This window comes from Garra rufa, chromosome 25 (genome assembly GCF_049309525.1).
Source record: "Garra rufa chromosome 25, GarRuf1.0, whole genome shotgun sequence".
Classification (NCBI taxonomy): Eukaryota; Metazoa; Chordata; class Actinopteri; order Cypriniformes; family Cyprinidae; genus Garra; species Garra rufa.
Window position 1 is genome coordinate 18,031,246 of NC_133385.1, and position 13,436 is coordinate 18,044,681.

General features: G+C 36.4%; 1 protein-coding gene across 10 annotated transcripts in view; it reads left to right on the top strand.

Moving 5' to 3' along the window:
• ppfibp2b (PPFIA binding protein 2b) overlaps positions 1-13,436 on the top strand; it is a 94,839-nt gene that overhangs the window by 49,645 nt on the left and 31,758 nt on the right. For all 10 annotated transcript variants that reach the window (XM_073831307.1, XM_073831311.1, XM_073831310.1 and 7 more), the window contains 3 exons: positions 5,641-5,727; positions 8,500-8,613; positions 11,989-12,126. In XM_073831307.1, coding sequence (XP_073687408.1) covers positions 5,641-5,727; positions 8,500-8,613; positions 11,989-12,126 — 339 coding nt within the window. The remainder of the gene's footprint in view (positions 1-5,640; positions 5,728-8,499; positions 8,614-11,988; positions 12,127-13,436) is intronic.

Below are 13,436 nucleotides of genomic sequence, written 5' to 3' on the forward strand. Positions count from 1 at the left end.
AACTACTGTGAGCTACAAGGTTATTAATTGATGGTACAGTTGAGGTCAAAAGTTTACATCCCCCTTTCAGAGTCTGCAAAATGTTAATTATTTTACCAAAATAAGAGGGATCATACAAAATGCATGTTATTGTTTATTTAGTACTGATTTAAATACGATGTTTCACATAAAAGATGTTTACATATGGGGGGTGAAAACTTTTGAACAGAATGGAAATGTGTACATTTTTCTTATTTTACTTAAATATAATATTTTTTTCATTTAGTACTGCCCTTCAGAGGCTACAGAGGATAGTTACATGTTTCCCAGAAGACAAAATAAGTTACATTTACCCTGTTTTCACCCACTGAACTGTTACCTTCTGAAGCATCAGTGAGTGTTTGAACCTTCTGTAATAGTTGCATATGAGTCCCTCAGTTGTCCTCAGTGTGAAAAGATAGATCTCAAAATCATACAGTCATTGTTGGAAAGGGTTCAAATACACAGAAATGCTAGAAAACCAAAGAATTTGTGGGACCTGAAGGATTTTTCTGAAGAACAGTGGGCAGTTTAACTGTTCAGGACAAACAAGGGACTCATGAACAACTATCACTAAACAAAAAAAAAAAAACACAGCTGTGGATCATTCAGGTAACAACACAGTATAAAGAATCAAGTGTATGTAAAGTTTTGAACAGGGTCAAATTCAGCTATTATTTTCTCTTGTTGACTATAAACGCGTCTTTTATGTGAAATGTCTTATTCAGGTCAGTACTAAATAAAAATAACATGCATTTTGTATGATCCCTCTTATTTTGGTAAAATAACTAACAGGGGATGTAAACTTTTGACCTCAATTGCACAGTTTTTGAAGCCATCAGTCCACATTATTTTTTTAAAATAATCATGTTCAAATGCAGAATTCCTGGTGAAAACTACATTACCCATATTTGAATTGATGAAGCACTACCTAAATATATACATGATCAACATCTTTAAATGAATAGTTTTATATTTAGGCATAATTTTTAATATGACGATATCGTTAGTAATGCTTTATGGGATTGTAGTTCTTTCCATCATTAAAGCTGGTAAGTACACAGTTGAGTTGTTAAAGAATTTGAAAGATTTGTTGGTGTGAAGTCAAGTCAAGTCTATAATATAACTTTTATGAAGTGATATACAGTTCAGTACAGTTTATATTTACTCCTTTGAAGAATAAAGCATCCATAACAATGGTTTAAAGAGATGGTTCACCCAAAAATGAAAATTCTGTCATTAATTACTCACCATCATGTTGTTCCAAACCCGTAAGACATTTGTTCATCTTCAGAACACATATTAAGATATTTCTGACCCTGCATAGACAGAAACGCAACTATCATTCTCGTAGCTTTATAAAATTAAGGTCGAACCACTGATGTCACATGGACTATTTTAACGATATCCTTACTACCTTTCTGGGCCTTGAACTTGGTAGTTGTGTTGCTGTCTATGCAGGGTCAGAAAGCTCTCGGATTTTATCAAAAATATCCCAATTTGTGTTGGAAGATGAACAAAGGTCTTATGGATTTAGAACGACATGAGGGTGAGTAATGGCAATTTTTTTTTTTGGGTGAAATATCCCTTTAAGTTCTTTTGAGTTCCTTGAAATAACATTAAATGATATCACAATTTTTTCTTCTCAGATCAAACTTTATTCTCATTACCTGTTTCCTAAGAAATAAATAACCTCAAGTTAAGTTTGACTTGCCGTGGAATCAAGCAATTACTATGCAGCAAAAGCCTCATGTGTGAGGACAGAGGGCTACGTTTGGACAGGCTTAACCCTGTAACTCCTCCAGACAGCCGGCCTTGTAAACCCTGAGTAGACGGCTTTATTGTGAGAATTGACAGCCCTGGACACAGCAAAAGCTTTTAAAAGACAGAGATTATCCATGTGCCAAGTGCTAGCTCTGCTAGCTTAGCGCTGACAAGTGACAGTGTCTTATCTCGCACGATGCGACATGCTGTATTTACTGACAAGTTTTCTGCTGATATAGTCTGAAGGCTGGATAGAAGATTTATTAGATCATTAATCTGTTTCAGTTTATGATAATTTGTTATGTTAAATGAGCAAAATCACAGGAGTAGCTGTGAGATATGGCTGTATATTAGCAAGGCTGTGATTTGACTAGACAATCACAATGTGCAAATATACAGCCATATTGCATGGCTACGAGTGTAATATTGCATTTATACAACAGTTTGATGGCACAACTGTGTAAATACATGAGAAACAACAACAAATGTATCTTTAAAAACCCTATTTTGTGCAAACTACTTCCTTCCGCCACAGATTTAAATCTGAAGCTGACAGTTTAACAGCTGAGCCCAAGCTTCTGTTACAAATTCAAGCTTATTGTAATACTGTATTAAAAGCTCACTGTATTATGTAGAATATTATGAGCATTCATTCTTCAGCTCAATCTCATATTCACAATAAAACATTAGTTTGAATGTCCACTGAGCAATATCTCTAGGTCTACTATCCTTTCATCTGTTAAGGGTGAATTACAATGACAGCGCTGCATCTTACAAGGTGTTGAAAGTAAAAATAACTTCCTTGTTTACAAAAGCATTTCAGTCTCTTTCAATATAAAAGTCTTTACTGCTGACTCGTAAAAACAGCCTCTTGTCGCTATCTAATGGTGGAATAATTTAACTAAAATCACCATCACGAACACAAGCACCATTTCCCAATAAGAAATACTATTATTAAACACTACTATTATTTATATTAAATATTATTTATTAAATAATAATATTTAATAAACAACAACATTCATTATAAAAGTTGCTAGAAAGGCAGCACTCTGATTCACAGCATTAAATTTACATAAAATGTAACGTGATGAGATTTTGCCCTCAACCAAAACGATTTGCTCTGGAACAAGTAAAAGATTAATGAGACCAAAGACTGCCTGTTAGATTTACCCAGAACTAATTATACCGCATGTTAAACCACTATAGAGAAATCAGTGCCAGCGGCAAATTCCAAAAGATCTGGCCGAGGTAAGGCTGCTCTTGGCAGGTTCATGAACGCTGAACATTCTTGCCTAAAAAAAACTCTTAAAACTACATTCCGTCACACAAAAACAATATTATTTATAAAGTTATAGTGGATTTGGGCATCCACCATGACACTCGCTGTGAAAAACTGCAAGCAGAGTTATACAAACGGTGAAACATTTGGAGTGATAATATTACTAGAATATCGCACTCCTCTCAGCCAATCAGATTTGAGAGCCAGAACTGTTGTATGAATTGGTAAATGTTCTGTCTAATGTTCTATCTATCTCTCTGTCTCTGTTTATCTTAACCCTGAGGCACAACATGCTGTTGTTTCTTTTTCCATTGTTATTGTGATCTTCACACTTTATGCAAATGACCTCATTCATTTGTAATGAGCTCCTTTATTGTGTTTCTATTGAAGGGATGTCAAAGCCGTCTGTTAATTTTTGGTGCCAGTTTGTCATTTAACACCTTTAAAAACAACACTTAAATGTATTTGGCTTGTGCGTATATCTCTTTGTTAAAATGTATTCTTTCATTGGCAGTGAGCCATTTAAAAAAAGTGGACAAGCAGGTTAGTTCCTCTATTACACACATCTCTGTTGACTTTCAGTTTCTGTGTGTGTATCTGGTATTCCTTGCGTTATGGAGACCAAATTTTTGTTCCCCATGAGAAAAAAAGCTTATAAATCATGCAGAATGTTTTTTGAAAAGATAAAAATGTCAGTAGCTTTGTCTGAGGGGCAGGTTTCAATGTAGGTTTAAGGTTAAGGGGATAGAAAATACAGTTTGTACAGTCGTGGCCAAAAGTTTTGAGAATTACATAAATATTGGAAATTGGAAAAGTTGCTGCTTAAGTTTTTATAATAGCAATTTGCATATACTCCAGAATGTTATGAAGAGTGATCAGATGAATTGCATAGTCCTTTTTTGCCATGAAAATTAACTTAATCCCGAAAAAAATTCATTGCTGTCATTAAAGGACCTGCTGAGATCATTTCAGTAATCGTCTTGTTAACTCAGGTGAGAATGTTGACGAGCACAAGGCTGGAGATCATTATGTCAGGCTGATTGGGTTAGAATGGCAGACTTGACATGTTAAAAAGAGGGTGATGCTTGAACTCATTGTTCTTCCATTGTTAACCATGGTGACCTGCAAAGAAACACGTGCAGCCATTATTGCGTTGCATAAAAATGGCTTCACAGGCAAGGATATTGTGGCTACTAAGATTGCACCTAAATCAACAATTTATAGGATCATCAAGAACTTCAAGGAAAGAGGTTCAATTCTTGTTAAGAAGGCTTCAGGGCGTCCAAGAAAGTCCAGCAAGCACCAGGATCGTCTCCTAAAGAGGATTCAGCTGCGGGATCGGAGTGCCACCAGTGCAGAGCTTGCTCAGGAATGGCAGCAGGCAGGTGTGAGCGCATCTGCACGCACAGTGAGGCCAAGACTTTTGGAAGATGGCCTGGTGTCAAGAAGGGCAGCAAAGAAGCCACTTCTCTCCAAAAAAAACATCAGGGACAGATTGATCTTCTGCAAAAAGTATGGCGAATGGACTGCTGAGGACTGGGGCAAAGTCATATTCTCCGATGAAGCCTCTTTCCGATTGTTTGGGGCATCTGGAAAAAGGCTTGTCCGGAGAAGAAAAGGTGAGCGCTACCATCAGTCCTGTGTCATGCCAACAGTAAAGCATCCCAAGACCATTCATGCGTGGGGTTGCTTCTCATCCAAGGGAGTGGGCTCACTCACAATTTTGCCCAAAAACACAGCCATGAATAAAGAATGGTACCAAAACACCCTCCAACAGCAACTTCTTCCAACAATCCAACAACAGTTTGGTGAAGAACAATGCATTTTCCAGCATGATGGAGCACCGTGCCATAAGGCAAAAGTGATAACTAAGTGGCTCGGGGACCAAAACGTTGAAATTTTGGGTTCATGGCCTGGAAACTCCCCAGATCTTAATCCCATTGAGAACTTGTGGTCAATCCTCAAGAGGCGGGTGGACAAATAAAAACCCACTAATTCTGACAAAACTCCAAGAAGTGATTATGAAAGAATGGGTTGCTATCAGTCAGGATTTGGCCCAGAAGTTGATTGAGAGCATGCCCAGTCGAATTGCAGAGGTCCTGAAAAAGAAGGGCCAACATTGCAAATACTGACTCTTTGCATAAATGTCATGTAATTGTCGATAAAAGCCTTTGAAACGTATGAAGTGCTTGTAATTATATTTCAGTACATCACAGAAACAACTGAAGCAAAGATCTAAAAGCAGTTTAGCAGCAAACTTTGTGAAAACTAATATTTGTGTCATTCTCAAAACTTTTGGCCACGACTGTACAATATAAAAACCATTACGCCTATGGAATGTCCCTAATAAACCAGTGGAAACCACAGTGTGTGTGTGTGTGTGTGTGTGTGTCTGTGTGTGGTTTTGATATCTGCGCTGAAAGTCCAAACAAAGCAATTATAACCTGAAACAACCCACACTGAGGGGATATTTGGGTTCTCATGAGGAAAAGAGCCACTTCAAGTGATCAAATTGCAGGTTGAAGTTCACTTAAAATTCCAAGTGTAAAAACATGTGTACGTGTGTGTCTTCACAGGTTAACCTCCAGTGCTCAAGCAACAATGAGACCTATCAAGAGCGGCTCGCAAGATTAGAAGGGGACAAAGAGTCTCTGGTTCTCCAGGTGAGATATTTCACTCTGGCCTCCAAGGCATTTCAGCTCACCGTAATAGTCACCATGTCAACACAATGAGAAGACAAGTAGGCAACATGCTTGTAAAACCTCACAGGGTCAGACCAGGGGAACTGTGGTGTCTCTGTAAACCGAGAGACATGTGACACTGCTGCGCTGCAGCCCTGGGTGACACAGCTCCCCCATCCAATGCACAATGGGACGGTCGTAGATCATACAGCTATGGGACAATCTGTGGACAGGTTAGGGGGTTAGTGTTACTCGACATTTTACCAAGCAACGATGGTGGACACCACAGTGAGAGTCTAGCCACTAGCAGCTCTAACATGTTCTTTTAGAAAAGTATGTGTTTACTGTAAACTAGCGAGATTGTTTGCGTTCATTTAACAGAGATTATTCCAAAGCAGACATTCTAGGTGGTTTCTAGGGCTTTACATGATTGCTGTCTGATTGCTGTGGTGTTCTAGGTGGTTGCTTGGGCATAGCCAGGTGGTTTCTGATTTAATGTGGCTTCTGGGTGGTTGTTGGGGTATTTTAGATGGTTACTAGGGCATTGCCAAAAGTTTCTAGAGGTTTCTAGGGCTTCTAGGTAGTTATAGTTTTCCAGATGGTTGCTAGGATGTCTGGGTTGTTGCTAGGACATTGACAGGTGGTGTCTAGGGCTTCTAGGTGGTTGTTAGGGTATCCTTAATGATTGCTAGGTGGTTTCTATGGCTTCTTGGTTCTTAGAGTATTCTAGATGTTTGTTAGGATGTCTGGTTGTTGCTAGGGCATTGCTAGGTGGTATCTAGGACTTTTAGATGGTCGTTAGGGTATTCTATATGGTTACTAGGACATTGCTAGATGGTTTCTAGGGCTTCTAAGTGATTGCTAAAATATTGTAAATGGTTGCTACAGCATTGCTAGATAGTTTTTAGTGTTGCTGGGTGGTTGGTGGTATTCTAGATGGTTGCTAGGGCAGCACTAGATGGTTCTAAGCATTCTAAGTGATTTCTAGGGCATTCTAGATCGTTTCTAGGATGATCCTTGGGTGTCTGGGTGGTTGCTAGGGCTTTGCTAGGTGGTTTCTATGGCTTCTAGGTAAGTAGAGTATTCTAGATAGTTGCTAGGATGTCTGGGTTGTTGCAAGAGGCATTGCTAGGTGGTTTCTAGGACATCTAGTTGGTCACAAGGGTTTTCTAAATTGTCTGTAAGGCATTGCTAGGTGGTTTACTAGGACTTCTAGGGGGTTGCTAGGGTGTTCTCTATGCTTTTTAGTATGTTGTTAGGGTATCTTGGTTTCTAGGGCATTGCTAGGTGGTGTCAACTGGCTAGCCAGTTGCTATGATATTCTAAATGGATGCTAGGGCATTACCAGATCGTTTGTAAGACATCTAAGTGGTTGCTAGGGTATTTTAGATGGCTTCTATGGTGTTGTAATGACATTCTAGGTGGTTGCTAGGACTTCTAGGTGGTTAGAATATTCTAGATGGTTTCTAGGATGTTGCTAGGGTGTCTGGGTTGTTGCTAGGGCAATGCCTGGTAGTTTCTAGGGCATCTGGTTGGTCACTAGGGTATTCTAGATGATTGCTAGGGCATTACTAGGTGGTTCTAGGGTTTCTACGTAATTGCTATGGTCTTCTAGATAGTTTCTAGGATGTTGCTATGGTGTCTGGGTGGTTGCTAGGTGGTTGGTAGGATGTTGCTAGGTTCTAGGTGGTTAGAGTATTTTAGATGGTTTCAAGGATGTTGCTAGGGTGTCTGGGTTGTTGCTAGGACATTGCTAGGTGTTTTTAGGGCTTCTAGGTGGTTACTAAGATATTATAAATGGTTACTAGGGCATTGGTAGATGTTTTTAGTGTTGCTTGGTGGTTGCTAGGGTGTTCTAGGTGGTCACTGAGTACTTTAAATGGTTTCTAGGGCTTTGAGATGGTCGCTAGAGCATTCTAGATAGTTGCTAGAGTGTTGCTAGGTAGTTACTAAGTTGTCTACAAGGTGGTTTCTAGGTGGATGCATACTAGCCCAGGGGAAAGTAATCCATCTCCAAGTCTCTGTAAAATTCTATAAAACATGGTTTTTAATCAGTAAGCCATTTTATTTTTCATGAAAACAAAAATTATAAATCAGATTGCGTAGAAAGATACTAGGAAACCTCTCCACAGCACAATTTAATCATTTAGTACTGTGTTCAAAATATTACAGATTAATTATTAGCAGTTGCCGCTCAAGCAATGTTTTGTTTTGTTAAGTATTATAGGCTTACTTTCACATTAAACAGGGTTGAAAAAAGTAATTAACCAAAAAAAAAGTGAAACACTTCACCTTTAAGAAGTTAGGTTGTCTAACTCTGCAACAAGTGTCAAAAAAGTTGCCCTCCTCCATAGTCCCGCCTCTCCTGCTCTTGGATTGGTGGATTGTCTTGCACACTAAAACACTGATGAGCATGATTGGCTCCTAATGCCCTCAAGGTGTTGTTCTTCTCCTTTTACCTGTCCTGCTGGTTGGCAGTCCTTCAGTTGGTGTTGAACAAAAGGACACTTTCAAAACAATTGAAACTCAAGCAAGCTCACATGTTAGCATGGAAACATGTCAGAGCTAAGGAATGGGTGTTTTTAACCCAAAAGTACACATTTGAAGGACTACATTCCTCTGGTGTTTAGACTTTGGAGCTGCATGTGTGTTGCAATCATCATTAGCATAACTGTAGGAGGAAACGACAAAGAAACCCCAGCCAGGTTTCAGGATAGCTTGAGTGAACGTTGCCTGCCCTCTGTTTGGTTTTAGGTGAGTGTTCTCACTGACCAGGTTGAAGCTCAAGGAGAAAAAATCAGAGATCTGGAAAGTTCCCTGGAAGAACATCACCACAAACTCATTTCTACTGAGGAAATGCTCCAACAGGTAAGATCACATACTTGCTGCAATTTACGTCAGGTTTTAAGCAGATATCAGAGACATAAAATGAAGGGACGTTTAAAATAATTCAAGAACTGTGAACTTTTACAGAACATTGTTTGCCACCTGAAACTTGCGCAATCTGTGGTTTCCCATCAGATTTAACTGTGTAGACTTGACTCAGATTAAATGTTCAGACTTGGTGCATATTTTCAGTTTGCTTAATTTATGAATGTGGTTCACTCAGTCCTGGCATAATTACATATCCATTTGTGTCTCTACAGAGTTACTTGTTTGTTTGTGTGGATGTATGATAAATGTGCATGTTTTTGTGTGTTTCATTGTTTGCTGTGATTAACTGGCTTACGCTGGTGGATCTGTAATCACACCGTGTTAGTAGCTGGCAACTTTTGCTTTGATTTGCATAGAGAAATGGTTTAGTATCATTTCTAAAGTACTGTTTTTGAAACAGCTACAGTATGTTCCTTTAGCATTGCCAAGTGAAACCATAGAAATAAATGCTTATTTGTGGAGAGGATTTGAATGTTTTTAGTATCTGTTGAAAAAAGATTCACAGACTTACTCACAGAGACAGGATTTGAGTCATTGTGACAATGTTTACAGAAGGTTAAATAATTAATTAGTTTTGCAGGACACTTTTTGTTTTACTTGGAATTCTGCCAGTAAATTATTCATGAATTATATATTTATTTATTTATTTATTTATAAAAATATTTTTTATATTAAATTTATTAAATAGTATTTAAAAGTTATTATAAATAATAATAATTTAATACTAAAATATATTATATTTTTGAAATTGTTATTTAGATACATTAAGAATAATACAAATATTAATTCAGAAATTATATAATCTGATCATATCATTGTTTGGCATACAATTTAGTTCTATTTTGTACCAATTTAAGGTTTTATTAGTGAGAATTGCCCACTTTTGCTTGGGATCGTGTTAAGGATTCCATAACGGATAATAGGACGGCTGTGCCAGAAATTATATCAGGATGGAATGCTAGAGATGGAGAGATAGAGAGAGCCCTCATGTTTTCCTTGCTTGATGGGGCAAGTAAACTCAGAGCTTAGACAGGGCAGCTTTCTAAAATACCATAGTTCTTTGTTGGCTTCTTCAGTCAGTTTGGTGTTGTAATGTACAGTATTGCTTACCAAGAGTTTATTTTTAATAAACTGCACTAGGCATGGATGTCTTATTTATGACATGGGTGTTTTTGTACGTTCTATGAATTTACTTTTTTTCTGGTTATTCAAAGGTCTAATATATTTTTAGTTATAAATTTGTGCTGCACTATTCTGGATAAATTGAGAATTAAATTTTTTTTTTTTTTTTTAGCTAGAGATTACAGTTCTCCCACGATTCTTAAATAAACAAAATGATGTGTAATTTACTAGAGGCTGTGACAAAATACTAATTGATGCAGTCTATTCAAAATGTTTATTTCACTTGAATGAATTATTTAAAAAAAAAATTGTTTCAATGAATGATTCAATGAGTCACTCAAATGCTTCACTTGTTCAATTTGCAATTGTGAGTTAGGAAGTCAGAATAGTGTGATATAAACTTGCAATTCTGAGAAATAAAGTCATAATTGCGAGATATAAATTCACAACTCTGACTTTTTTGCTCATAATTGCGAGTTTATATCTTGTAAATCTGACCATAAAACATGCAATTGCAAGTTAAGTCAGAATTGTGAGATATAAACTCTCAAAATTAGACTTCATAACTCACAATTGTGAGTTTATATCTAAACAAGTCAGAATTGCAAGATATATAAACTCTATAATATAAACTGAATAAGTTGAGAATCACTTTTTTGGTTTCAAATAGAGATCACGATTCTCCCACAGAATTCTTAAATAAACTAAATGTGTAATTTAACAGAAGCTGTGACAAAATACTAATTACTGCAGTCTAATTAGTATTTAATTAATTTGAATTAATTATTTAAAAAATGAATGATTCAATAACTTGTTCAACTCAACTTCAGCTATAAACTCAGTTCTGATACATGAAGTCAGAGTTGTGTGATATGAACTTGCAATTGTGAATTATAAAGTCAGAATTGTGAGGTATAAACTTGCAATTGTTTCACCTTCAAAATTGGACTTCATAACTGGCAATTGCAATCTCACAATTGTGAGAAAAAAGGTCCAAATTGTGAGATACAAACTCGCATTTGCAAGAAAAAAACAGTTTGTATCTTTCAATTCTGACTTTTTTCTTGCAATTGTAAGTTTATATCATGCAATTCTGAGATAAAAAGTCAGAATTGTGAGTTTGTATAACACAGTTCTGAGAAAATTGTGAGATAAATATATCTGTGGGCTTCTATATATTTAATGATTAACTGTGTAGCTCTACTAGAGGTGGCAGTTAAAAATATTTGTAAAAAAATCCTTTTACATTTTTATTGTGGACAGTGAGGGGCTTGAAAACCACTGTTGTACTCCATGATCTAGACTGTGATGTTGGTGGCTGATTGTGACTCATATCCACTGTATTTCACAGAACCATAAGATCATCGATCTACCAAAGAACTTTGTGTTTGATTCATTGGTGTTCATCTAACATCATCATTCATTATGAGAAAATAGATTTAGAAATATGAACACACCATCTGAGCTTTCTGATCATTAGAACAACATGGGACTTTTACGTCCTAGTTCAGAAACTACAAAGAGGAAGTCATAAGGTAAAAGAGGAAGTGATAGTGCAGTTTTTGAAATCCTCAGTCAGTGTGTTCAAGGGTAGTTCTAGATAAAGTATGAGGCATAACTATGACCAGACAAAATCTGCTGACATTGAATATAAATACATTTGGCAAACTATTTAGTAAACAAAAGTGCATAAGGCAGACCATTTTTTTTTTATCTGACAGCATTGTAATACTGTGTAGTTTTTCAAGGTACGCTGTAGGAATATTGTAATCATTCAGCACAATAGTGAATATCAAAATACCATCGTTGTATCACCACAATACTTTTAGTTTAGTTTTTTTTATGTGCACAAAACAGTTTATGCCCTTTTTAAACACTTGTTCACAAAGGTTCTCAGGGCCCCTCTGAATTTAGCCCATAGTATCAGGAATGCTGAGAAACGAAGTTTCCCTCTTTTGGCCCTCCTGACTTTCTCACATACTGTACAGGCACCGGAGAGGCAGAGGAAGTAAAAATAGCGTTCATTGCTTGAGTATATTTAGCGGCGCTCAACTTCGGCCTAAGCGTTACTTTGAGAGAACTTGGCCAGTGGAGCAGCGACTGTGTGCTGTGCGATTGTTACTGTATACAGTACAACTGTGTGTGTGTGTCACCATGTGTTCGCTAACATGTGTGCGTGTGCTTTAGGAGCTCCTCAGCCGAACTTCACTGGAGACGCAGAAACTGGAACTCATGGATGAAGTTTCCTATCTGAAACTCAAGCTAGTCGGCATGGAGGAGGAACACAACCATATAGATGAACAGGAGAAACATCATAAAGCCGAGGTACTGTGTCAGTCTGTCAGTTCTTACAGGGCAGTGGGTTCATCTGTTATGAGATGGCGTATGAATAATATCATTTTAGTGTCCTTCTTTAAATGATAATGATCCTATGGTTGTTTACTTCCTCTATTTGTGTAGTCTGTCTTGTAGGGATGTCAAAATATCAGTACTCGATACCAGTGTACTGACTTTATGATTTTTGATAGCAATTTTATCACAGCAAAAAAAAAAAAATAATAATTTAATTAATAAATATAAAAAATAAGGCTTTTTAAAATAAATAAATGTACTTAATTTTTTTATTAAATTTATGCTTTTTATATTTTTAGTTTTCATGTTACTTTTAGTTGTAATTTTTAGTAATGTTATGTGTTTTTGAAATTTTGTTTCATCTAATAATTATTTTATTTCACCTTTATTTAAATTACAGAAAACATTTTTTTTTAATTTCATTTTTATTTTAGTGATAATCAGGGGCGTAGCAACCGGGGGGGACGGGGGGCACATGGCCCCCGCACTTTTTTTGACCTAGCACCAATATTTCCGCCATTGTTCTCTGATTTGTTACTTAGATTTGAGTGAACTAACATTTACCCAATCACAGCGCAAATCTCTTGGGTGTCCTCAAATTGTCACGTTGGTGCTGTAAAATGCCCATTGTTCTTCTATTTAGAATTTATTATACTGTATGAACATCACCATACTGCCCCCCCCACTTTTAAATTGGCTGCTACACCCCTGGTGATAATTATAATTTTAAATTTATTTAAATTACTGAAAACATTTTTTATTTTATTTTGTGTAACAACATTTTGTACTATGTAAAATGTATAAATATTATTATAAATATTATTATGTTAAATGTTTAATATACAGTCAAGCCAAAATGTATTCAGACACCTTTAGCATTTCTCACATTATCACAGTTTATTTAATATAGTTTAGAAAATGGTAATAAAATATGACAAGAACTCAAGAGTTAAACTTTGTCTGAACAAATTCTTCTTGATAATGTCAGATAACTTTGATAGAAAGGTATGTAACAAACCATGGTCAGGTCAAAGTGTCAAATCAAATTTTTGGTCCCAGTTTTTATCAGTTTTATTGGTAGTCCACTGTATGAAGTATTTTGGGGTATAATATGTCACAGTTTACTTTATTTTTCTATCCTCACTTACATAAATGAACTACTGTATAGTGTCCTGCACCCTCTAGTAAAAAATATCAAAAATTATATCTGGTGTCTGAATATTTTTTGGTTTGACTGTGTATGTAAAAAAAAAAAAAAGTATTCCGAAAAAAAAAAAAATTAT